This window comes from Alnus glutinosa, chromosome 6, assembly GCF_958979055.1.
Source record: "Alnus glutinosa chromosome 6, dhAlnGlut1.1, whole genome shotgun sequence".
NCBI lineage: Eukaryota > Viridiplantae > Streptophyta > Magnoliopsida > Fagales > Betulaceae > Alnus > Alnus glutinosa.
Genome location: NC_084891.1, coordinates 3,936,995 through 3,964,278, shown reverse-complemented (window position 1 = coordinate 3,964,278; position 27,284 = coordinate 3,936,995). Strand labels below are relative to the sequence as shown.

Genomic DNA, 27,284 nt, shown 5'->3' with positions numbered 1-27,284 from the left:
TCGCATGCATGATCTTTTCCGCACGTCATTTTGAACGCTCAGATCTCGAAGTACGATGGCGGATCTGTGCCGTCCAAAAGGACCTCACTCGACCTCATAAAAAGATACATGGGATATCTCGTAATCTAAGAGATTTGAGATGTCGTCTATCCAAAGTTCTTAATGATCATGTTATCATGTTTTCCTTGGTACGCTCGCGTGCGTGTGAACAGTAATCCTGTACGTTGATTTTTACTCGTGGGACCTCGACAATATAATGTGCTGGGCCACGTGCTTCCGAGCATGTTTCTAACACTTGCATATATCATTATATCAAAGTGGATATACATGATCAATAATTCATTTCTAAAGGAACCCAAAGGGTCCATAATTATTTTTTTTTGTAGCCCACATTTGACATTTCTATTCTTCCACCAAAAAATTTGACAATCAGTTTGACTTTTAGCAACAAAAGAAAATAATAAGGGATAAAGTTTTTCCCTTTGAAGAAACTTTTCTATTATCCTTTATTAAAAATAAATAAATTTAAAGAGTAATTATGTTTTCTTCTAGACGAGCCCTCATAAACTATTGATCATTGTTAACATGTCACCACGAACTGACACATCGACTAAAAGAGAGCATATAACTACTATTTTTATACCTTTAACCCCATTTTGTCAGTCAAATTCGAGAAAAAACTTAAATACCCTAATCCAAGTTTCAAATTTACATATAATACCTTAAAATTAAACAAATAAAAAAATAAAAAATAAAAAAAGAAAAGGAAAAGAGAGGGGGTGGCTGCCACCAGCAACCAGCCACCCCTTCTATTTTTTTTTTCTTAAAAAAAAAATATATTTTTCTATTAAATTACTGTTTGAGGGTATTTCTGTCTTTAAATAAAATTAAATGTCTAAAAATTGAATATTTTGTTTAATTTAACGAGATTCCCTAATGAAATAGGGTAAATGTATAAAAATTGTAGTTGTATGATCTTTTTTAGTCGAGATATCAATTCGTAGTGGCATGTTGACAATGGCCGATAGTTCATAGGAAAAAAATGTAATTAACCTTTAATTTAACATTTATCTTTAGAATATATGATTCTCACATATAGTTTTTTTTTATCATACTTTAAAAACATGTCAATTTAAAAAACTAGATTGAGAACAAAAAATTCAATCCAATTTGAAAAAAAAAATAAATAAATAAAATTGCCCAAATAATATGGTAACATTAATCGGGTGAATGGTAGAATTAAAACATGGGATTCAAAAAGTTTTAAACAGTAAAAATTTTAATTTAACTTCCTTAGGTTACCAATAATCTTATATGAGTGATATTTTTCTGATAGTAGACGCTTAAATTTAATTTTTTAAAAATATAATATTTATTGGACAAATTTTTTCTCCAAAGTAGGTTAGAGGAAATTATTTGAACTTAATTTATTAAATTGATATGCATTCATAATATATGAAATTCTTACGTGTATTTTTAATAAAGTTTGTGATTCTCACACATATTTTTTAAATATATATAAATCACATACATTATTGACACATGTCAATTTAACATATTGCATTCAAAATTTGTGAAATGCTATTCAATTTATTTTAAGATTGAGATCTTCAATAATTTTGCTGTCTGAATTATTAGCAAGTCGAACTATAAAAATGGCTTATCTGTTCTAGCAAATCTCGAACAACTTTCTCAACTATTCAGATAAGTGAATCCATAAAAACTCTTTCACATTTAATATTTAAGGGATAATTGCATTATTGGTCACTGAGATTAGCCTAAATTATAAATCACTCTCTGTGAATGGTCCTTGTGGTAAACTATAATTACGAATTACTCTCTAAACTCGTTTTTCATCCACCAAGTTAATTGATTCCGTTAGTTTTTTACAGCATACCCAATAGGAAATCGACACGTGTCTATCATAATAAAAAAATATAAATAAATAAAACTAAAAAATTATTATTATTTTTTTTTTTAAAAAAAAAATATTGAAGGGGTGGCTCGCAGCCACCCCCCAGGGGCTAGGGGCGCCTGCCCAACCGACAGTCACCCTTCACTATTTTTTATTTTTTAAATACTTTTTAAGTTTTATTTATTTATATTTACCACAATGACCCTTCATGAACTGTTTGTAGCACAGAATAAGCTTGTACAAACGGGACAATTATAATTACTCCGCAACCGCATAACCACTTTCAAAAGTGGTTATAAATAACCGCTAACTGTCTAAGCAAATGTGGTTTTAAAGGTAAGCAAAGGCGGTTGGTAACCGCTACGGCTTACCCTTAATATATATATATTAAAATTTTGTTTCTATTTGGTTGTTTGGATTTGTATTTAGATTTGTTAATTTTTTACCAAAAGGTCCAAAAATTATTAATTTTTCTTTTAAAAAAACTTAAAACCCGTTAAAAGCCTAAATTAAGAAGCGATTTTCAAACCGCCGGTAATAAACATAATAATCGCTATTTGGCGGTAATAAAAATAACCGCTAACCGTCTAGGCAAAGGTGGTTGCGGTTGTTAAAGTTCAATAACTGCTTTAGGCGGTTGCGGTTTAAGCCAACAATCACTAACCGTAACCGCTTGTATATCCTTATTACAAAGAGTAATTTGTAACTTAGACTAACTCAAAAAACTAATAATACAATTATTTCCGTATTTAAATTACTAATAATAAACAGCAAAGTGAGGGGATCCTATCTTTATTTTGTGACTTCTAATGGAGCTCAACTTATCTGAATCTTCATGGGTCAGGGTCACATTTGAGCACTTTTCACAAGGGTGTTGAATGCGTTAGCGTGCTCTTTCCACCAACGACAATCAACAAACAAATGGCCAAAATGGGGCGTGATCCACAGCTTCACGCCTGAGGTTTTTGGTAGGTTTTGCATGTGTTAATAGAAAGGTGACGTCGATCGTATCTAACTGCTGGGACCCACAAATATAAAAGACAATTATATTATGGTGAATATATTTACAACAAAAAGACAAACTCGTAGATCACAATCTTGACGCGTGTCGATTTCTCAATGACCAAATAGCTGCACAGTTCCTTCATCGTGCCACGTGAACGGCCCAACTTACATACCGCCTCTGCTCCAGATTGTGTAATGCCACGTCATTAATGCAAAGCGGGGGACCACCCTTGGAAGTCGGGACCACCACCATCCAAAATCTCAAAATCTACTGCTACTTGATTCTCTGCCAACCAGTAGCCGTCAATTTGTCAGAAATGACGACAATGCCATTCCTCGGTGTTCTCAAAAGTACAAGTCTAGCATTCTACTAGTGTTATTATATTACTTAAAGAAAATAATACAACCATCCATTGTCGATCGTGGCCGTCAGATTGCTGTCCGATCTTCAAAGCATAATCTCACGTTGGTTCGGGTGAAATATATGTATAGATATTTTATGAAATATATGTATTCATATTTTTTTTTTATATATATATTTACTAAACTTATTATTACTTTTTTTAAGGAATTATTTATAATTAAACATTTTATCAATAGATGCCAAAACTTGGACAAAAGTGTTAATGAGAATTCGACCTACTCTATCAGCTGTGTTTCCGATGAAATATTTGGTGGAACAGAAAATCAGTGGCTCTTTTGAAGGGGGCAACGTTGGTTGGATACACTGAACAGTGAAAAGTATATAGAAGTCAGACATTCTACAGCAGGATTGATGTTACTTAAAAAAAATAAAAAAAAAAACTCCTACTCCCAAGCACCCGCGCGTGGAGTGCAGCGTTGACATTAGGAGTTGACTGCGTCTCCTTATTAGGATGGAGAGAACGTTTTGTCGTATACGTTTCTTTTATTTTTGTTGTTTCTCTGTGTTTTGAAGAGAAGGGTACGTTGTGGTTGTAAACAACGTTAAATGCTTAGATGTGAGTAGGTGTAAAGTTTAAAGTCTCAAAGATCCGATGATATATGGAAAGAGATCGGTGAAAACGATATCTCCTTAGTCCTTGATACGTAATCATATTTATTCGGACCCATAATATTTGATTTTTTATCACCTTTTAGATATATATATTTTTTTTTTAGATTGGGACGTTTCAAGTCTTTATTGAATTTCACTATTATTCATAGGGTTGGGCAAAAACTAACCCGATACGGAGCCGGCCCGCCCATTTTGAGCGAACAAGTCGGCTCCTTGCTTGAGATGACTAGTATCGACATTGATATTTAGTTTTTTGACCGATTCGGGTTTGAAATCAATAACAAAGAGTTGAAAATGGCCTCCAAATATTATTGTATTTCTCCCAAACCAAATTCTTCTTACTACTGTTGCCACCAAGTCAACATATCACTCATCTATTCTTGACAATATTTCTCACCACATTGAAGAATTCAAGGTCTTGAAATTCCAGTCCACCCCAAGACTTTGAAGATCCCATCCTGGACCAATTCATGCACCTATGCAACTTTTGATTCATACTCTCATTTCCTCCATCAAAATTTTACGCATCGTGAAATAATATTCTAACATGGTGACTTGAGCATTTTAAAAACGCTTATGGTGTAGGTAGGAATGGCTTGAGTAACAGCTTTAGGGAGAACTTTTTTTTCCACCTGTGACGTGAATTTTACCTTCTAACTATCCAGCCTGCTTTGTATCATTTCTTTTATAGTTTTGAAAATTCTGATTTTTATTTCTTATAGCTATAAGTAGATTGCACCCGTGCAATGGAAATTAATAATATGTTCAATGGCCTCCCTCCTTGTGCTTCTACTTGAAAAAATGGAAGATTTTTCCTTATTGAATTTTTGCCCGATATTTTTTCATACACATGCCATTCAAAAAAAATTGTTTTATAGAATAGTAAGCTGTTATCAACAAAGACCTTCAGATGGAGAAATAAAACCATGAGGTTGGTCATTAATAAATACAGATTGTCTGAATTTATCATATTTTTAATCCAAGTTTCTTCATTATTGCTTCAAAAATATCTCATTCCACCCTGTTGTATGTCTTACTCATGTCAAATTTTAGAGCCATGTATCCCTTATTCCCCATCATTCGAGCACATTCATGGTACGTACGAAGGGCCTTTTAGGCTATAAGAATGTTATATATATATAATAAGGCATTCTGATTTTGAGAGATAATAAAATGCAGTACTTTAATGTTTGTAATTAGCCTAGCTAGCCTCACTGGAATGTACTTTATTTTTTCAATATGATTTATTATTCCTGTCTCTATGTTGAAACCAATTTTAATTGTTCCAACAATTTCTCTTTATAGTTTTTTTGGTTTTTCTTGCTTATTATATATTGAAGGTCCATTCAAACTCGGTTGGTAACTCTATCTGCCACTTCGTTTGAAGAGTGATGAGTGAGTGGACATTATTATTACCCTTCATACGGGATAAAAAAAAACAATAGAGACAATGATTGATGGTGAGAATTACCATGGTGATTGATGATAATAACAAGACTTAAAAAATAAATATGAGTGGTGATTATTGTCTTATGATTGACGTTAACAGTGACAATTATGAGTTTTACGATGATTGTGATAACGAATAACAAGAAGATGATTGTGATGGGCTTACAATAAAGAAGATGCAATTACTTTTTCTTTTTCTTTCTTCCTCTTTGTATTTATTTAGTTACTTAATTATCGATATTTATGACAAAAATTCGTAACAAAAAGGGAAGCATGCATATATATATATATATATATATATGTCTTTTGTTTGATCGAGTTAATATAGGAATGTTTGGTTGTACACTTTCATCCCATTCTTATTTTACATTTGTTTACGTGGATGAATAATGTGAGAGATAGTAGAGAGAGTATAAGGAGACCCTATTTTTTTAACAATATTATTGGTCAATGTAGACAATTGTGGATAGGAGTGGGATGTGAGTATACAACCAAGAATTTCTCATCAAATTGAAATACGGGTTTTGTTTGATAACATTTTTTTTTCTTCTATTTTTTTTTTCTTTTCAAAACAAATACAAATATAAACAAATAACACAAAATACTCAAAACTATTTTCACCTTTATATTATATTATAATACTTTTATAAACAAAAAATAAAAAATAATTTAACATTTACAAAATGTATCATTTTTTTTAAACGAAAGATTTGAGTATTTCATTGATAAAGATTACGAGCATAAAGTTCCGCATAATCATAGCCACATGTTAGGAGGTTATATAGTCATAAATACAAACAAAATTTTTACAATAATGTGTTATCTATGACTTTCATCATCCGTTAACCCATGTACAAAAATAGTTAAATAGCAGATCTGCTCCGAGCAGACTAGATCTAAGACAATGGTAGCTAAATATTTTAAAAAATTATTTAAATCGGCCGTGAGAGATAACCCCTCACACCTGACTAACCTTCATCTTATAGATCGCTCATTAGAGTAGATATAAAGAAAATAAAACTCTTATTTAAAGTAAAAACACAACTAGTAAATAGCAGTAGTGGTCAGCAATGAGATGAATAACACAACACGGAGATAGATAGACAGATGCATAGTAGAGAGGCCAAAATTGTTGATTTGATCCTAGAATACCTGCAAACAAAAAAACTAAAATGGAAGGAAACGGTAGAAATGGAGAGTTAAAAGGAGAAGAGAGAGGAGAGGAAAGGAGAGGAGGGAGGATAAAAATTGCAAAAAAAGGAGTTGAAAGAAACAGATAAATAAAGAAAGCAGGGCGGGGAAGTGTGATGGGAAAGGAGAGACAGGCCATTAATGCTTGCATGCGGAGTGCTTCCGACGCGCTTGAAAATCGCGTGGCGGTGAACAACGTTCTCAATCAATTTTCGAAATGCTTAATGCTCTGGTTCGGACAACAACAACATATTAAAGCACTCACAATAACTCTTGCATAGAGAACAGAGAATTTTATCGTCCACCTCAGTTTAGGAGGGAAAAACCTAAAAGCCACCATTCAAGACGAGAAAGAGAGAGAGAGAGAGAGAAGTATTTGCTAAATCTCTTAGGAAAATGTTTGCAGCAGAGAATGGGCTGAAGGGAGACCCAAGGCTCCAAGCCATCTCAGAAGCCATAAGGGTCGTTCCTCACTTCCCAAAACCAGGTTCAATGCTTGCCTTTTGCTTTCTGTGTTTCTGTTTTTTGTTTTTGTTCTGGTTTTCGTCTTTCTGTTGCTTCTTTGTTAGCTTTCAGCCTTTCAGCGACCATATAAATCACCTATTATCTCCTTTTTGTTATTTATTTATTTATTTTAAAAAGTGTTATTTTTGTGGTAGGAATTATGTTTCAAGATATAACGACTTTGTTGCTAGATCACAAGGCGTTCAAGAACACGGTGGATATCTTCGTTGATCGCTACAGAGACATGGGCATCTCTGTTGTTGCTGGTTATCACTCATCTTCTTTTTTTTTTACTATCAATTTCTCATTATTTTTTACTTCTTTTGTGGCTATATAACTGGGTTAGTGGTATATTGGGTGTAAAGGAGTTTCTTTGTTCTTATTTTCCTTGATATGAAGAAGAATTTCAGGGAATTGTCCCCACAGAGGAACAGGAATTGGTAGTTCCCGAAATGGCGCACGATTTTAGCATAAATTCACTGTTATACAAACATTTTGGCATTATTAATGGAATGGCTATATAATTTTATCAAAATGTTATGTTTTTCCCAGTCTTCTTTTTTAGCCTCGATCTTGACAGCCTCGTTGCTATTGTCCCCTTTAACTAAGCTGATCATAGGGCAAGGGTGAATTGAGTTGAGGGACAAACATTTTTAGCAAATTACATACATTTGGTACATTCTCTCTGCATATGAGTTTGTTTTAAACTTGGTTAAAACTTGTATCTTTTTTTTGTTCAAGTGACATACGAGGTAATCATTGTCCTAAAAGCAATTGAACTGTCACAAGATTATCCTTGTCAGGAAGGGTGTTCAAAATCCATGTTTGTTGGGGGAACTTGTCATTTATAGGCCTTAAAATCATCTTAGGTGGTTTTGTGGCTGACCAGGGGAATTAGATATGAGTAATGTTAGATTGAGATGACGTGATAATAAAAATCGGCCATTGATTTTTTTTGTAAGTGCGGACTCAATGGCTGATTTCAACTGCCACATTATTAAGGTGAATGATGGTTATATAGCAGTCTCCTAAATAGCATTAATCATTAGATATACAAGATCCAAAGTTCAAAATGGTAGTATCGGGATTAGATTTCTGTAATATTGATTGCTTCTCTGCTTTATTTGCGTGCTTCTTATGTGAGTAAATTATTTCTAGGGGTGGAAGCCAGAGGATTCATGTTTGGTCCGTCCATTGCCTTAGCTATTGGCGCAAAGTTTGTCCCTTTACGTAAACCTGGAAAGTTGCCAGGTAAGCTGAAATTAAATGGTGCTTCTACACTATCATTTCAATTTTTTGTTGAATATTTGGAACTAACTCACTCTTCTTCGGTGCATTCAATTATTCCCAAATCATTTTTGAAAAAGTAAAATATTTGACATAGATGTTGATTGAGTGAAAAATTAGATTGCAAAAAGTGAGCTCAAGCATCTAAGAGGGAGTGGCATATAATTTATTTCATGTGTGACAATATTGCTTTGTATTTCAGATCTTCCCATTTTCACCTAAAAATTTCCATATTGAGCTCAGTAATTGACTACCTGTATAACAAGCATATGGATCTGTAAACGAGCCATTTTAACTGAAATTTGATTCGTGGATTTTTTTTTTTTTTTTTGATTCTGTTGATGAATACAGCATTGTCTACCTTGTATATATTTTATTTTTTACAGGTTAGTAGAAATGTTCAGATTGAGATGAATGATGTTTGATATGACTTACGTGTTAAGAAATCAATTTTTGGAATCTAAATGTTTCATATTACATCTTAATTAGCACCTCAAATTTTTTTTTTTTGATAAGTAATAATTAGCACCTCAATTAATCAACCTTTGTTAGATCTTGCTGTATTTTACAAATGCTTCCTTTAGGGCGGCTTGTTGCTTCTGTGAAGAGCAAGTGGAATTTATTGAACTATTATAGTGACTGACCCATGAATGAGTAGCTAATGAAATAGTGAACTGGAACTGAAGAAAGCACCACGAAAATTTGTGGAACGGTGCTTTTAAGGAATGCATATTCCCTCTCTTGCTCACACACACATGCACACACAAATGTACAGACACTCAGCTAGCTAGCCAGACTCTTATAGCTGGGTTTGAAATCTTACCTATTCTTGCTTGCTGAAAATGAAAGGTTTGGGATTTTCAAGTTCTTAGTACTGTTGGTTAAATTTTCCAGATGCTTTGATGGTAATTTTCCACGTGTTGCATGTGTAGGTGAAGTAATTTCAGAGGCGTATGTCCTGGAGTATGGAACTGATTGTCTGCAAATGCATGTTGGGGCTGTTCAGCCCCACGAGCGTGCATTGGTAATCGATGATTTGGTAGCTACTGGTGGGACTTTATCGGCAGCAATAAGACTTTTAGGTGAGTTCTAGACCTTTTCTAAGTATTTCAGTTTTTGTAGTTTATTGTGTTCTCTTCTACTGGTTCAGTAGGTAATTGTAATTAGTTTATGGAATGCAAATATGCTGTTTATCTAGAACGTGTGGGGGCTGAAGTGATTGAATGTGCATGCGTTATTGGGTTGCCTGAGGTTAAGGTACTGCTTAAACCCCTACAACTTAAGTCAGTTTGTCTCTTACTTATTGGTCTATGTGATTATTTATCTGCCTACCATGACTATACAGCTATTTGATGATACCCTGACAAATAACATGTAAAGCTAATCATTTATATGTTCTCTCCTTTTGTTACCTCTTTGGGTAAAATAACTTACCATGGAAACCAATGGAAAAATAGTTTTGATTTAGCAGACCCTATTATAAGTATAATTATTGAAAATATTCTTGTATCGCTAATTATAGTTTATTTTCTTTATTGATTGGAGGCGCACACTCCATAAAAAAAAAGGGAAGATTTTATTAAATCTCTCATTTCAATTAGCAAGAATTAGTCTGGGTCTTTAGAAGAGTATATCATTTGTTACTTAATAAATAATTTTTTGGGAAAATTATAGTTTAGCCCTCCAAATTATCACCCGTTTTGCGTCTAGCCCTACAAACTGCCAACACTCCGACTTTGGCCCCCAAACTACCAAAACCTTTGAAAAATGACGCATTTAGCGAAATATTCTCATATTACCCTTGCTTCGTGTCATTTTTCAATTAAAATATATATATATTTTTTTTTAAAAAAAAAACTAAAAAAAGAAAAGAAAAAGTAGACTAAAAAAAACTTAATTTTTTTTTTTTTCAAAAAAAAAACAAGGAAAATGGGGTGGCCTGTGAGCCACCCCCAAAACACCATATTTTCTATTTTTTTTTTTAAAAAAAAATTTAGTTTTTTTAGTTTTTAATTATTTTAATTGAAAAATGACACGTGGCAGGGGTAATATGGGGATATTTTGTCAATTGAGGCATTTTCCAAAGGTTTTGGTAGTTTGTGGGGTTGGAGTCGGAGTCGGAGTGTTGGTTGTTTGTGGGCCTAGATGCAAAACGGGTGGTAATTTTAGTGGTTAAAATGATATTTTCCCTAATTTTATTTTATTTTTATGAATTATTGTGGATCCCCGATCCAAAGTTTCATTGTTTGATTCGTGGAGTTTCATGTGTGTATGTTTCTGTTGCTGCATCTTTATTGAATCTAATATGGTTATAGAACATTTATAAACCGTGGGAAGAATTGTTCGAAGAACTAATGTATGATCCTAAGTGAATGTTAAGTGAAACAGTTCCTGATTTCTATCTCCATTATTGTTGGAAACAGAAAACTGATTTGAGATGCAATAAATTGTTTCATAATTAAAACCATTGTATTAAGAATGATACAGGATAAGTAATATTTCGCTGAAATATTACTTGAAAAATGCATGATGCCTTTCAGGGACAATGCAGGCTTAATGGAAAGCCACTTTATATCCTTGTGGAGCCACGCGAAATGGACAACGGCTATTAAGGTACACAATTGTCCTGAATTTAAATCAAAATTACATGAGCAGGTTTTATGATCTTAAAAGAAAGTTACAAATTGTGATACTATGAAGCCCCCCCGATTTGGCATTATCTTTAGAGAGGCATATTTTGAAACTTGTTTAGTTCTTGATTGAGATCTCAAACTTGGTAATTTTTAACTTATGTGAAGCCCTATTCATCAACTGCACTAACATTATTTCATGCACATACTGTTACCACATGCAATGAAATTTCCTTATCTATCAAAATCTCAAGACATGATTAATATTTGTTCACAAATCACCTAGGTTTGTTGCAGAAAATCCTGTGCTTTCTGAATGACTCAAAGTTGATAATTTATTTTCTCAAAGATTAGGCTGCTCTAAGAGTTTGCTGATCAGCAGCTTAACTTGTTGCTTGTTTAATTAATTTTTACTCCTTTTGTGCAGAAATGTGGTTTGATTCTGCTTGGGTTGACTTGGAGAAAAGATGATGCTTGAGCAAGCAGGCCACGATATGTTTCTCATCCAAGTTTTGGCTGGGTTCCAATCCTAAGGGGATCTGTATCTTCTGTAGGCTTTTTATGTTCCATTTATAGCTTTGAACAAGCAGCATGGCTGAAGAATTGTTGTCCCATTATGTTGATTTGTTCTTAGGTATCATTTAGTCCTCATTATAGCAAATCTTTGGTTGAATGCCCTACCTCCTTGGTGCCGATTTAGGCAGTTCTATTTTTCAGCTTAATCATTATTTCCTTGAAATACATTCCCTTAGAGCATTTCTAGTGAACTAATCAAAATTTAGGCAAATTTTAGCTAAAAAAATCTACTTTTGTTATCAAAAGATTTCTAAACATTTCTCACTTTAACTAAATATTAGGTAATTGCTGTTGATAAAAGAAAGAAATAATGAATTTTGAATTTTGGAGGCAAATCAAGGCGATAGGCAACATGAGTCATGACCGAAACATTCTAGCACCTTATAAAGCCCATAGAATCAAGGTGAAAGCTTCTTGGAGGGATGTACATTGACAGAGATTTGACAGTAAGGTTGCAATTTGAGAAAGACCCAATCCCCTACTTCAAAGTTCAAACTCCCCTACTACAATGCTTATCAGCCTGTTGTTGCATTCGAGCTTGGGTGGCATTGAGCCTTGCCAACCATCCCTACATAGAGCATCCGTAGTGAGCTTTTCAAATTTTAATCAAATTTTAGCTAAAAAATTTCACTTTCTCTATTTTGGCTTGTCACTTTGTTAACACATAAAATCATCAAACTCTCTAAATATGTCTATTTAAAAAAAAAGAAAAAAAGAAAAAGAAAATAGCAATGCTACACATCTCAAAAGTTTTCTCCAAAATTTGGTTCTCAAATAATGTGTTACAATCTTATATGATCTATTATTTTGAGAAATGTGTCACAATCTAACACATCATGTACGAACCAAATTTTGGAAATTTTTTTTGGGAAGTCGCATTTCTCAAACATAAAACTAGTTCAAAATGCTCTCAATTTCACCTCACATTTCCTCTCATGCCGCCGAGCCCGAGCTCTAACGTAACCTCTCATCTCTCTCTCTTTCTCTCTCTCAAACGTTCACAGTTCACCCTCGCAGCAGCACTGCCTCCCTCTCTCCTTGCCGGACTGCGCATCCCTCATCATTTCTTTCTCGCCTTTTGCCTTCTAGGTACCAACTAATTTAAAACGATTTTTTCTGTTCATTCATCTCCTTCATTTTGTCTAGCGACATATTCATCTATTCCATCCGCATATTTGAAAAGCACTTGACCTAGCAACCCAAGCGCCCCGCTAACAACCAACATTTCAATTGCTACCACCATTTGCTCCCATCAACATTGCGTCAGGCCACATCGCCGTCAGTGTGATTGATTATCTTGTTTTTGTTACGGGAAATGATTTTTTTACATCACATTACCTTACATCAATCCTACACCAAGACACATAGGGTGTGAGACCCATATGCATGTGCGTCTCATATAAATGGGTCTCATACTCAATGTGTCTTGGTGTAGGATTGATGTAGGATAATGTGAAATAGGAATAACACATCTCTTTTGTTACTGGTGCGAAGGAAACAAGCAAAGGCGTTTTTGTTTGGCGTGGAAAGAAAAAGAAAAATGTCTATTGAAAGCTAATGGGTTTATCAGATAGTTTGGTTTTGCAATTTTGAAGGCCCGTGTCGAAAACGGTTCATCAAGTCCACGTTCAAGCCCATGTCAATAGCAAACCCTTCAGATTTTTTCATACTTCAAGAATTGGGCTTGGATTTAAAAAAGAAAAAAAGAAAAAAAAGACGGTTAGCAGTTAAATAACCGCTAATCGCCTAGACGGTTATTTATTTTTGATAATTGCCTAGGTGGTTTGCGGTTTTAACCAATAACTATTAACCGCAACAGCCTTTTCAGCCCTACATATATGTATATTTTCTTTGAGAATATATATATGAAAAAATTGTACCATTGATCTCTATAGTTGGCCTAAATTTCAAATAATTCAATTTGATCTAAAAAATAATTGTAAGGTCCTTGTGTAGGCGAAAATTACAAATGACTCCCTTAAGTCGTTTTAGTCCACAAACTTAGCAGAAACCGTTAGATTGCCACTTCATTCCAATAAAAGTGCGACACATGTCACTCTTAATAAAAAAAAAAAAAAAATTGAAAAAGGGGACATGAGGGAAGGCTATCACCCCCCTTGGGGAGGGGGTGGCCGCGCGGTCACCCCATAGGCCAAGGGTGGCGCACAAGCCACCCAAGAGGTGATCGACGCCACCTTTGGGGGTGGCTCGCCGCCAACCCCCTTCTTCTTCTTCTTTTTTTTTTTTTTTTTTTTTTTTTTTTTTATTTTCATTTTTGTTTTTAATTATTTTTTAAAAAAATAAATTTGAAGTTTTTAATTTTTAATATATATATTCTTTTATTAATAGTGACACATCGCGTTTTTATTGGACAGACGTGACAACCTAACGATTTTTGTTAAGTTTGTGGACAAAAATGACTTCATGGAATAATTTGTAATTTTCGCCAACAAGGTCCTTACAATTATTTTTTACACTATAGGAAATTATCTGTAATTTAGGCCAATCACATGAACCAATGGTTCAATTATCCCTCTCTAATCTCTATATACATATACACACACATTGGTGGGTGTGCTTAAATATTAAAATTAGCCAATAAGGTGTAGGTGTAAATTGTGTTCATATATATATATACACACACACACATATTGGTGGGTGGGCTTAAATATTAAAATTAGCCATTAAGGTGTAGGTGTAATTGTGTAATACAAGAAGTGATCATTCCCACACCATTCGAATCTAATACCAGCAGCCATGTAATTTCACTTGACATATCTTGTATAATTTGTCATAAGATCCATCATTCCTACCGTCTCCCTTCTCTGCAGTCCACAGTCCAAACTTTTCACTTTCCTATTACTTCTGTAGAAAATATTTGAGACACTACAACTTCTACTATAATTTTTTTTACAAACTTAAACCTTTCTCTCTCCCCGTTTCCTCCTAAAGAAAAACCCAGCGAGCCTCCCCGTTGCAGAACCTTTTGCCGGGGAGGGAGGCCCTCCCTCCCTCCTCCCGGCTGTTTTTTTGTTCCTCTCAGTCTTTAGGACTGTGGAGTTTGGTTCCCCCCGGTTAAACCGGTGGTGGTTGTCTTGCCCCTAGCTCTTTTGGCTATGGTGGTTTTGTTTTGTTCTTGTTTTTTTTTTTTTTTTTTTTTTTTCTGTTTCTGGCAGGATGACTCTTCTTAAGAAGTCTAAGGTGGAGTGAGGCCGGTTTTGGTGTCGTCGACGGCGTGTTCTGACCAGATTTTCTTGGTTTTTTCTCTAATTTTTGAAGTTAGATCTACGCATGTCCGTCGACTTCTGGTGGACACGTGCTACCCAGCCGAGGTCCCTGCCATGTTCCGCCCTGGGTGCTGGAAGCTGCGGTCGTGTAGGTCCCCGGAGCTCAGCGCATGGCCCTCACGCGCCAGGGCGTCTTTGTTTTCTATCTGCGCTTGTAGGCCACGCTCCACACTTTCTGGCTGTGCTTGGCGGCGTCTGGGGTCTCCGGTGTCGGTTCTTCGGCCGGGTGCGTCCGGATACGGCGCGTGTTCTACACGCGCCGTCACTTCGGCGAAGCAGCCTCCATACTCCACTGCCGACAACTTTTTTAGGGTTTTTTGCCTTTGTGTGGCTCAAGTTTTACTAGAATATTTTAGTTGGGAAGCTTTATGTAATTTTAGTGAAATTTGAGATTCTGCTAGGCAGTTGTTTTTAAGCCAGATCCTTCTGGCTTAAAGTGTGAGGGGTCTGTCCCTTATTTCTCATCATGTACGCCTTCAGGCTGTTTTATCTATGGGTAGCACATGCTTATCCGTTCGAATTTTTTTTTTTTTTTACAAACTTGCGTTGCAGTCAACATGTTTGGCACGTGACTTAAGATGAGTGAAAAAATTAATTAACAAAATAAATAAATTTAATTGTTCAATAGCTGACGTGATAAGTAACACGTGAACTGCCATAGGAACTACACTTGTACTCCTGCACTCCACTTCAACAGGACCCTGTTAGGCTGCCAGAATCCTCTACAAGCTCTTAAGCACTCCATTGCTTACCCACACAATGCAATCAGCATAAACATCCCCTTCGCCTTACTATAGTGACTAGGACTATATAGTGCCTATATGTCTTCTGCGATGAGAACAATGGAAGAGCAAACACATTCAATTTCATTAATGGATTTCCTTTAATCTTTTCTCATTATTAAAGTAAGAATACAACAATATTCTTCTAGTCCGTTTTTCATAAGACTTGTATGTGGAACCACAAAATTGAGTAACTGTTACATTAGTGAGACCAACTATATAAAACAGCAGATCATCATCGGCCAGAATGGAAATCATAGCTCAAAAAGGGGGAATATAATTTACAATGTTTATATCCATTTCATCTCTCTAAAGGTGTATTTACTACATTTTGTCCTGAAAGAGCCTCATCTTCCTTCTTAGACATGATATCCAGTTTAAGAGCATGACGCATAACAGAAATCACCTGTTTTCTTAATCTAGCATTATCAATGAAGATATCCGCCAGCATCTTCCTCAACTCATCATCTATTGTCCTTGTCTCATCATTGATGCCATGAATTTCATCGACTCCGGAAACAGTAGTTTCATTTTTTCCAGTTAAGAGTTGTGCCTAATCAATTTCAAGAAAATGTCTATGTAAGGTATAGTTGATAAAGACATAAGAGACGACATTTTTAACTGATTAACATGCGAGCATGCTGCATCAATTATAGCTATGAAGATTAGATGCGATAATCCATACCAATAGAAGTAAACTGAACGTTCACCTAAGAAGTCCTCAGTTTATATATAATAGCAAACTTGCTATGCAAGATGTCAAGTTCCTAAATTTCATGGCACCTGTGAAAAAATCAACACTAGTTCACCAGGTGAACAGCCATGCACTTGGGCTACTTCCCATGTCAGTTTACTGGGCCCTAGCCCTTTGACAACTATGTTCAAACTCAAGCTGTTCAAACACAAGCCCGACTAAACACAATGTTCACACTGGAAATTTTAAAGTTCTTCACTCTTTTTTCCCTCTCAAAGGGGAGAGAGAAAGAATTTAGGATTTCAAGATTTCCATTACAAAAGACAAATCTCTGGACACAAGTGTTAATATTGAGAAAACATGAAAAATAAAATGTGATAAACAAAAATACTGAAGAAACATAAAAGGTACCTCTGCAAGTAGGAGGCCAATATGGTCATCAGATGTTGTTAACAGATCTAAAGCATTGGCTAGTGATGAAGAATCCACAACCAAGTCATGTTCATCCCCCGTAGTTAAATTGATATGGTACTCTTGAAGCCGATTGCGAAGAATATTGCATTCATCCAGCAGCTTTTTCCTCGCAGTTTTTTCATGCTCTCTCATTTGTCTTTCGTGCTGAATGAGTTTCTGGAGAAAGACAAATAGCGGGGTATTCTTTTCAGTGTACTCTTTGATATATCTTCATTCTCAGTTAAGATAGAAAAGCATTGTTATATTAATTGAACTAATTCTAATTCAAACTCTTTTCAATCGACGAAAAAATAAAAATAATGACTCGAATGAAAGGAAACAACATGAGGCAGAGTTTTTTTTTCCCCGAAGAGCTCCCTAGGAAACATCAGAACCGTTATAGGACACAGGTAGTAAATGACATGGATACGACCATACAACAATTTTCGACACTATTCAGGTACATGTTGACAAGTTTTTTGTTAAAAGTTTCCATGAGATTGTCAAGGTATATCATTTTTATTTAATGACGGAAGACATTGAGTTCAGTGGAATTCTATCCCATCATATCACTTAACATCTTAATTTGATAAAAGATAAAATGATACACTAACGATTAGTGGTCTTTGAATTACTATATAAATATTTCTAACAAAACTATGATTATGTTTTTGTCTCACTTTGGAGACTGATCATAGAATATACTAGCCCATCAAGGGCAAGATTTTCAAATGGCACTCGACCACTTCCCTTTAACTCCAAGCCTATGTACGTTAGCAAAACCACAAGGCCTCCTCTCAGCCTCAACCTCAATCTCACCACCACCTCTGCCAAGCACCTAAAGAGAGTGAATTGGAAGAACGGCGACTCAACCCTGTCCACCTTGAGCAGTACATCTTGCCATTCACCCTCCCTCTTCATGAGTCTGGGTTTGTGAGGGTTTTTCTATTCAATTTAAGTGGTAGATTGTGGTAGCTGTATCCATCCGTGTCATGACTGTATCAGACTGGATCAAAAATTCAAAAATATCTTTTTAAATTTCAGACATGTATCCAGCCATGTCCGAGCTGTATCTGTGTCCAAAACGTATTGGACACAGACACTACAGGGGTTCTGTAGTATACATGCCTCATAGGTATAAATAATATGTTACTGCATTAATAATATCTTTTGCTTTGGCTACGTGTATATCCATTAAAGAAGCAGCCCTATGTAGAAAGAATACACTTCATTTAAACAGAAACTTGTCATGCAACATACATTTCAGCAGATCAAAAGACTACCTCAGCTTCAGACTTTTCCTTCTGCATTCGACTAAGCTCGTGCTTCAATTCTGTTTGGGAACTTCGGAGGGATTTAACCTCTCTAACAAGAACTTTGATATCCGCTTTCGATTTTGCTTCTAGCTCTTCATATCGCTTCAATAAATTTTCAAGTTGCTCTTTACTAGCATCCAACTCCTGCAGCAGCAGATCTTCTTTCTCTTGAACAGTATTTTCTTTTCCCGACTCTGTACGTGACTCTTCATCCTAGTATCATTCTACATATCATCAATAAAATGATAATAAAGAGGAGAATAGTACTAAGATATATAACCTGTTCAGACTTCAATTTCAACTCCATTTCCATTGACTTTCGCCGAAGTTCCTCCATATCCCACTGCATTTGTGTAAATCTTTCCCTCTCGATCAAAAGAGCTTGCTGCAGATTTTCTTTACTTTTCTGTTTGTTAGTTTCTACTTCACCTTCCAAATCCTTGACCTGAGCAGATTCAATCAATTATGGTAATGGAATAGCATCCATATGTAATATTCAAACAATTAGTGGGTCTATAAGCAAGAAAATTCCATGCGGTAAATGATCCTTTGATTTTAGAACTTTGTTATGATCAGCAGGCATTATGCATAAAAATAAATTCCACTAAAACTTCAATGCAAAATCCAGGCTAATTAATCCATCAATCAACAATATAGCAAGGTGTAACTCAGTACTTACTCTCATCACGCAAGCCATTCAAATGCATCTCTGTGTGGTGGGTGGGTATGAGGTGAGGTATGGAATTCAATAGATCTTTTGGGATAAGAAAAACTTTCACATACCATAGAATGAATATAATAGGTGTGGTGAGTTGTTTTTCGATGACTAAAACTGCTACTTGTAAAGATTTTGCTATAGTGAAGAGTGGTGGAGTAACTCCTCCTGTCTTGGACAAGAGTTACTTTTCAATAAGTAATAAAATTTAATTTAAGAAATTTGAACAAAATTGACCCTACACCACCAAACCAATGAAGGCAAACAATTGAGAAAACAAAGGTGTCTACCACTCCAAGAGCCTTTTTCAAACATCAAAATGTCACAAGAGTAATTATTTTTCAGGGTGAGGGAAATTTGAAAGTGAAAATGTATGAAGATTTATCTTTAATCAGTACGGTAGAAGAATGTACAATTAAGCTAGTAAGACCAAACAGTTTACATCTGGATAGCATGATTGAACATACCTTGGTTGCAAGGTAATCTTTCACAGCTATTTCTTGATTTAGTCTTGCTATAAGGTCCTCCATGTCTGTCTTTGCCGTGACTAATCTTCTCTGCATTGTGAATAGAACCCTGTTCAATTTATGGCGCTGATCCGATGGAAGAACTACTTGAGCGTCTCCTGAAAACTGAAAGTCTGTGTTGCCAAGAATTTCTGTCAGACGTGAGCCCTCAGCACCTCCAGGAAGGTCAAGAGATCCGTCACCAGATGAATTTGGAATCCCAGAGTTAGACATTTCACTACCTCTCAGAGAGCTTACATCACTTCCAAAACTCTCATTTGACAGCTTGCGAGCATGACCAGTTACCTTACCATGCTCTGGCCCCGAGAAAAGTTCCATCCCATTGCCAACTAAAAATGAAGCTTTAGAAGCATTTGCATTATGTTTATCCTTTCCTATAACATTGTTGAGATGCCTGTCATTCATTTTATGTCTAGGAAGGCCCTCCAACTCCTCCAGAATAGTCTGGCCCATAAAAAGTCCCTCATCAATATCGGACATGCCATACTTCAGAAGCTTTTCTATTGGACCTGTCAAATCTTCATCCAATGTTAGATCCTCAAAACCAATTTCAGAATTGTCATCCCTTCCTAGCCTTGGTGTTCCTAGCTCAGATGTCTCATAAGCTGTATCACTACCATAATCCGTTGTGATTGATGAACTACCAGCAACAGGTAAGCTTGAATGAGGTGGCAATTCAAATGAAGAAACTGTACTATTGGAAGCAGGACTAACTTCTTGCTGATTAACATCTTGGAATGCTGAAAGGCATTATGACATGGAAGGAGACGTTTAACTCTGGGTAATTCCAAGAATAAAACAATTTCTTATTTTAAAAATTTATGCTGAAAGATATGGAGATTTTAATTAAATATCCCCAAACCAGAATGTGATTTTGTCTGCAAACATATAAACATACATATAGCACAAAACTAAACATTTTCTTAAGAACACTTGAAGAGGTAGAAAGGTACATACAAAACCTAGCAGCAGCTTCTAGTTCGAGAAAGGATGCCACTGCAATGCTTCTTGATATATCAATGTCAGACAGCAGCTTTGTCATCCACTCCTCCAAAGAGCACCTTCGCTGCAACAAAAGTAAGTCTTTTAAGAACAAAGTCACCTCTGTCTGAGTGCGTGCGAAGATTTCAAATAAGGCCGTTTAATCTTAATAATCAAAATAGTTAGTTTTGTGTGTTTTGCAATTTCAGTGTCAAACTTATTAAGTTGTAAGTCTAGGTTTAGGGTTAAAGTCGGTCTTTAAATGAGATTCAAAAACTTAGTTGAAATTGAAGAATATAATGGCAACTGTATGTGTCAAAACATGGTTTATGGGTTGTAATGTTTAAGTTTGAATTAAGGATTAAGTAAGTGTAAAAGTTGGTCCCATGCATGAAAAATTCAAGTTCATGAATGCTGTCTGGCAAAGACCTAGTCAGAATAGAACGGCTATATCTTTTGATTCCGACATCAGATGAAGGCAATCATGGTGCGTTAGAAAGCTAATTCAAAGGGCTACAACTTTGTATTTCACGAAAAATTTCTAATTCCAATGTTTATTAGAGTTTGAAAATTTGGTACAAAGAGCCTTGTCCGTAGTCTTGCTCGAAGCTCGTTCAAATGAGATATAGAACAGAATGTCTGAATTGCAATCTTGATTGAATCGCGTTCGAACGAGACGATGAGAATCATGAGATCCTTTGAAACCCTAGATCTCGTTTGAGCGAAATTAACTCTCGTTCGAATGAGACAGCCGCAAAGTGTTTTAAACTTAAACCGACTTGACCTAAAAACATCTATTTTCTCCTTAACTATAAATGCTTAATCATCTACGGTTTTCAGAGGGAGTGAGAGATAACTTTTCATTGTTCTTGGAGAGTTTTTCAAACAACATTGAGCCTATATAGATTTTAATCCTCTACTTGATTTTGAACAATCAAACCATAGAAAAGCCTACAGCCACCAGACTTCTGGGTTGCAGCGGACAAGGTTTATTCGTGAAGGTGATTCTTGTAAAAGAAGGCTAGAAGTTTTGGAACCACTACGATGGGAGGTGAACGAGTCGTTTGTCGGCGTTGCAAATTGAGTTGTGAGTTACAAAGGTTTTGCAAGTAGATCAATTTGTAACATAAATCTTCTATAGTGGATACCTTTCAGGTTGGTCGGCCCTTGAAGTGGTTTTACTTTTGAAGAGTTCTTCAAAAGGTTTACACTTAATTATTAAAATCTTTGTGTTGATTGATTTTATGCCTTCTTCAATTTTGGTATTTAGATATGTGGTGTTTGGATTGAAAATTGATAATCTTGCTAATCTGAACTGTGATAAAATTGAGATTTTCTGAATTGTTAAACTTGGAGTCTAAAACGTATTTTTCAAAAATATCTAAACTTTCAATTAAATTCTTAGAACAAAATCCAAGCTCAAGTTCATGTTTCAAACATTGTTCACATCGCAAAAACAAAAAGAATGTAGTTTCTAATTTCCACCATGTCAGAATTCAGGATTCGAAATGCAGAGACCATATTTTACATAAATCCTCAAGATATAACTGAAACAGCCCAACCGGCCTCTTTTTTTTTTTTGGATTGATATTAAGTTTAAAAATACCAGAGGAAATAACATGTAGCACATCCTGGAAAGCACTTGCTAAATTGCTGTTCATGTTGTCTAAAAAGCTAGGATTTCTTGTAGTCCGCATTATAACTTATAACCAAGCAATGGGGCAACGGACCTTACTTGGTGCTCTTAAATTAACATGCTAACTTGGATTTATATCGGACCATTATATCAACTAGATATCTTCTCAATCTCAATTTCAGATGATCTCACAGTTATTTATCAATTCCACTGTGCATCAAATAATGAAATGCTTCTAGCAATGATTACTGAAACATAAAACGAACATCTGAGGAAGATGAGACCTTCAGGTCTATAAATTGACAACACAACTAATGCAAATATTAAGCAAAGAACACATTAGTACCTCATCTAACAGCGCCCGGCTTTTCATTCTCAATAGTCCCTTCGATGGAGCTGGTGGTAGATTTTTCTTGGGAAATGCCTTTTTAAGCTGCAAAAGGTAGCCAATAACAAGATATGAACATCACTAAATCAGTAATTATTAAAATAGAAACCAATAGGGCTTTTTCCATAAAGAGCTTGAAGAATAACCAAGTTGTCAGAATCTGATTCAATTTCCTAAATGATAATAAGTATCAAAATGAAATGAAAATGTACAGGCTTACCACAGAGTACAACTTCAAAAAATCATTAAACCTTCTTAATACGACACGTGGTGTTGTAATCCCTTCAGGTGATTGTACACCAACATGAACCCTGTAAAACTGTCCCTTAAGAATGTTAAAATCAAGCATGTAAAGTGATAAAAAAATATTATGGAAGTAGATCAAATTGACAAGTCAGCTTGAAATATAATCAATCTAAATACCGCCTTTCAGAAGTGAACTTCCCATATTTCAACCACCATGTCAACTTTTTATAGAATTCATATAAAAGTTAAATTAGGGGAGCATCTGTTAATAGGAAGCAGCAAAGATATAAGCAGCACTCCGAGAGAAACTGGCAACATTTGACCAATAAAATTGAACAGTATCTTTGGAAAAGAGGAGATACCGTAAATAATTATTCAAACCAAGCTGATAAAGAATGGACTTAATAAATACCAATGTAACTCATGATATATTATTTATTTTCTGGTGTATAATATTTCAAAGTGAATATGTTTGACCTAATTGGAGGAGGAAAATCACAGTTCATGATGAGTGACAATGCAAAATATCCGACAAATTCTCCTTTGACTTTTTTCAACACAAAAGTAACTTGCACCACTGAATGAACAATGAAAGCACAAGCCCACTAATTTTCATTAGCCTGTTTCATTCAATGGTGGACTTTGGCAATTATAAGATATGTGCGAAGTTCTATGATAAAAACTTTGACCAAGAATATGGCATGCCCATTTTTTAATGGAAATTATGATAGAAATTATAAAATCATCAAATATCAAATCCAATAGCCTTTGGGCCAAATAAACATCATCTAACCCTGCGCATAGATAAACACCAAAGAGTAATTTAATTTGAGTACCACTATGGGATCTGAATCTCTCGATTTTGGACGGACAACCCAGGTAGGTATTGTGACACAGTAACTCCATCCTGACCGAGGATCATGCGGCCACACTGTGTCACGACCTTTCTGCATGAAGAATATGAACTTTAGCACAAAAACTGAACATTTAAAAAAAAAAAAAAAAAAAAAAAAAAAAAAAAAAAAAAACTCAAAACATAACTTGTAGAGGTCACAATAATTCAGCTAATATGGTTTTCACAGGTTCATAATCAATGAAACAATTACTTTTTTTTGGAGGAGGGGGGGGGGGGGTGAGGAATGGGTGAACTCAACTACACTAGAGAGGTAGATATACAACTTGGTCAGCAAAAAATGTTTGCACTTTTGAATGAAGAGGCCTTTTAAGGAATATTGCAAAAATTTCACCATGTAAGATGATGAAACCTTTTGGATAAACTACATTTCTGTACCTCAAATTGTAGGGTGCGTTTCTATTTTGATCCTTGAACTTTATGGATTTTGATAATTTTAACCATAAACTTTGTGATTTAGCCCAGTGCAAACCCAGTGTGAACCTTTTGTTAATCCATTTCATTTTTGAGCATGTGACAAGAAATGTGACTTATGTTTGCTACGCTATATCTCGTCATGTAGCTCACTTCCCTACCACAAACGAGAGATGTAGCACGCTCAAAAAGAGAGAGGGAGCAAAGAAGAGAATTGAAGTTGTTTTCTTGCAGGGAAGTGATGCACATGCCTAGGGCAGACACTTGGCAAAAAATAAGTCATGTACTAGGTAACATGCTATCAACATCAACCAAATATTGGAATCTTGAGTTTGTGAAAGCTGAACATTAACATCTTTGAAAGTCTTTTTGTAATGGTTTAATACAATATGTTGGGATACCGTCCTAATCCAAAAGATTAAACCAATAGATTTGGATGTAACATTACTACATCAATTACTCATTCTTGTCACTACCATCCAATGTGGGACTCGGGCACTTAACAAATCATGCTACTCATTTGTGAATATTCCAACAAAGCTCCCATTTTACACGTGAGTCTTCTACCACACTACATCAAATTATACTCTGGCTAGCATCCCCTTGAATGGAAGCCTTTTCTTAGCAATCCAAGTGTGTTACCACCAAGAGTCCAATGCTTACTAAAAGAGCTTTACTCAACAATGGGTGGAGATAACTTGGAAGTCACCTCCCTGTATAGGAGCCTCCAACACCACTCAATACTGTTACCTCTAGTAATTATTTGTGAAACCATTTACTTTGATATCAATTGTTAAAATCTTGTGTTTGTGAGTTAAATATTAACAAATTGAAGTTAAGATTTTTGGATTAAGGTGTGTTCCAATTTGTCTTATCAAGCTCACAGAAAAAGGCTCCCCAATGTGCTGACTATCAATACTCAACTCTCACAAATGCAAAATCTCAACAAGAATTGGAATCGAGCTAACAAAAGTTTTACATTGAAACAAATTGTAAAATTTTTTATAAGTTTTTCCAAAATCAAAAGTTGAGGGATCAAATAGAAACTCACCCTCTAGTTTGAGGTGCAAAAAAAGAGTTTATCATATTTTTTTTTCCTCCTTAAATTAGAAAGGAGATGAAATGCAAGCGTGCACACACACATGTTGATTTCAGCTTAGTGAAACTATTGAAATATTTTTCTTATGATCTCAAAGATAATATTAAGACGAGAGCCTTCTTATTTGATGATATTTTCTTCCTCCATTTATACATTTAAAAACTTGCCATCATTAAAATCATTTACTAAGAGATAGAAGATGCAATACAAAGACAACAAAGAACTTATAAAACTTAACTCCGATAGCCCACCAATAAGATACCATGCACAAGTTAGAATTTGAGCTTAATTCAGAGGAGGTCTAATCCTCAACTCAGTGTTGAAGCCTAATATGACGATGACCAGTCCCCATGCACTAATCAAACACACAAATATGTATCAACACGGAAATTGCACCGCACAAATCAATACAGAACTGTCACAGGCGCTCCAAATTAGAAATTAATGAATTTGATGAGCTCAATTTACGAAATTCAAATAGAAACAAGTAACCGATGTGCTCAAAATTTACAAAATTTAACAATTTTGTACTGGATGAACTCGAAATTCCAACTCATACAAAGCCAACCAAAAAAACAAAATCAAACTCATCTGAAGGCCCACAGTTCCCCGATTCGGCAAGAATTTCCAGGAATATGATAAAACTTAAAAGGAAAGCAAAGAATATACCCATTTTCTCGGAGGAGGACTCCAATCCATCCCCAGAGGCAGTGGCGAAGTCCCATCATGCCTGTGCTTCGGAGGACTCCCACCCTGCATCCTTTGATCGCTCTCCCTCTCTCTCTACAATTCTATTTTCTCTCTCTAAGAATTGAGCTTGATCTTTCTAGAATTTCCTCTCAAAGCATCGAAATTTGATTATTTTTATCACTCTCTCTCTCTCTCTCTCAAGAATTAGTAGAGAGCTAGCTAGGGTTTTGGTGATCGGATCGGAAGCGCCAGAGACAGGTGGCGTCGATACAGTCTCATTCTTTGCGCTGTCGAATGCAATTTAACGGCGCACGTTGACCGGGGAGTGGTCGAGTGGTGCGGTTACGTGGCCAAGCGGACCGAGCCGTGAGTGCAGCTTTGTTCCCTGATTCTCTTCTGTCTCTTTTCTTCGGTTTGGGTCTAATCTAAGGAACAAAAAACAAAAGAAGAAAAAGGAGGAGAAAAAAAAAAGAAAAAAAGAAAAGAAAAATCTCACCTAACCGTCTTCTTTTGCAAATTTGCCTTGAGCTTAACGGCAACGCTAGAAGCGGACAGTGAAAGGCCAATTAACAGTTGCCGACTTGCCGCTGATGAAAGAGAAAACAAATTAAAAAAATAAATAAATAAATAGTTTCCTGCCTATTAAATTAATTATGTTTAAAAAACATATAAATTTTGTATATATTTTAAAAAACAAAAGTAAAAGTAATTTACTATATTAAAAAAGCATGTAAAAATTAATTATATATATATATAATATAGAATTTGGCTCAAGTACCTAAGAAAAACTATAAAAATCTCAAGTAATTTTTTTGTACTGCTCAAATTTAATTCTATACTCTTTTTTTTTTTTTAATGAAAAACTTGAAATTCAACATGAATCGTTGAAAAAAATACAAGAAATTTCATGTAGTTTTTGTTTTTTTAACAGCACAAGCCAAATCCACATGTATATATCAATTTAATTTAATATTATAATAGTCTGTTTGGCTCTGTAATTTTTAAAGTTAAAAATATGTTTTTAAATAAAATTATAGAAAGCGTTTTGTTTGAGAGTACATTTTTTTTTAAAAAAATGCCACGTTTTCAAATTGCAAATAAAAATATACGCTTTTTTAAAGGTTGAATTATAATTTTATTAAATGTTAATTATGTTTTTAAAATTCACATTCTTATTAACTACATTTTAAAATTGTTATTTATTTATTTATTTTTTTTAAAAAGTATATTTTAAAACAGCTAGATCAATGAACCTTTATCCAAGCTAAACTGATCGTTTATGTTTGCCGTTTATGGTGACCGTTTATGTTTGCTGTTTATGGTGATGAAAGGTCCACAGGAATTAGAACTCTTTGGGCTCCGCCGAAATCTCTTGGGTCTTTAAGAGTTTTATGGGCCCGCTGTTAGTGACGAAATCACGTGTGTACTATAAAAATAAAAATATTGGATATTAGGAAAAAATTCAGTTTCGCTTCCGAACTATTAGCTATTTTATAACTAGTCTCATAAACTGTCAACGCTCCGACTTTGACTCTCTAAATAACCAAAAC

The 27,284-nt window shown here is 35.0% G+C and overlaps 2 protein-coding genes across 8 annotated transcripts; one reads left to right on the top strand and one right to left on the bottom strand.

The window, feature by feature from the left end:
* The first annotated feature begins 6,850 nt into the window (after nt 1-6,850).
* Nucleotides 6,851-11,699, top strand: LOC133870859 (adenine phosphoribosyltransferase 5-like). Of its 5 annotated transcripts, none has more exons than XM_062308103.1 (7): nt 6,851-7,083; nt 7,292-7,366; nt 8,259-8,351; nt 9,320-9,469; nt 9,586-9,644; nt 10,928-11,000; nt 11,445-11,699. In XM_062308103.1, the coding sequence occupies exons 1-6, from the start codon at nt 6,993-6,995 to the stop codon at nt 10,997-10,999; spliced, it is 540 nt and encodes a 179-aa protein (XP_062164087.1). In that variant the 5' UTR covers nt 6,851-6,992; the 3' UTR covers nt 11,000; nt 11,445-11,699. The 5 variants fall into 5 exon arrangements, 3 of the variants coding, with proteins under 3 accessions (XP_062164087.1, XP_062164086.1, XP_062164085.1); XR_009900799.1 differs by having other exon boundaries at nt 6,854-7,083; nt 7,256-7,366; nt 10,939-11,000; XM_062308101.1 differs by having other exon boundaries at nt 6,855-7,083; nt 7,256-7,366.
* Nucleotides 11,700-15,802: 4,103 nt separating this feature from the next.
* On the bottom strand, nt 15,803-26,202 carry LOC133870694 (PX domain-containing protein EREL1). 3 transcript variants are annotated; one of them, XM_062307876.1, is made up of 10 exons: nt 25,714-26,195; nt 23,455-23,565; nt 22,593-22,691; nt 22,331-22,417; nt 20,325-20,433; nt 19,308-20,107; nt 18,406-18,570; nt 18,093-18,338; nt 16,768-16,986; nt 15,803-16,215 (listed from the first exon to the last, which is right to left on the bottom strand). In XM_062307876.1, the coding sequence occupies exons 1-10, from the start codon at nt 25,801-25,803 to the stop codon at nt 15,964-15,966; spliced, it is 2,178 nt and encodes a 725-aa protein (XP_062163860.1). In that variant the 5' UTR covers nt 25,804-26,195; the 3' UTR covers nt 15,803-15,963. The 3 variants fall into 3 exon arrangements, with proteins under 3 accessions (XP_062163860.1, XP_062163862.1, XP_062163863.1); XM_062307879.1 differs by lacking the exon at nt 15,803-16,215 and having other exon boundaries at nt 16,848-16,986; nt 18,070-18,338; nt 25,714-26,202; XM_062307878.1 differs by lacking the exons at nt 23,455-23,565; nt 25,714-26,195 and having other exon boundaries at nt 20,325-20,428; nt 22,593-22,610.
* Between the last annotated feature and the right edge of the window lie 1,082 nt (nt 26,203-27,284).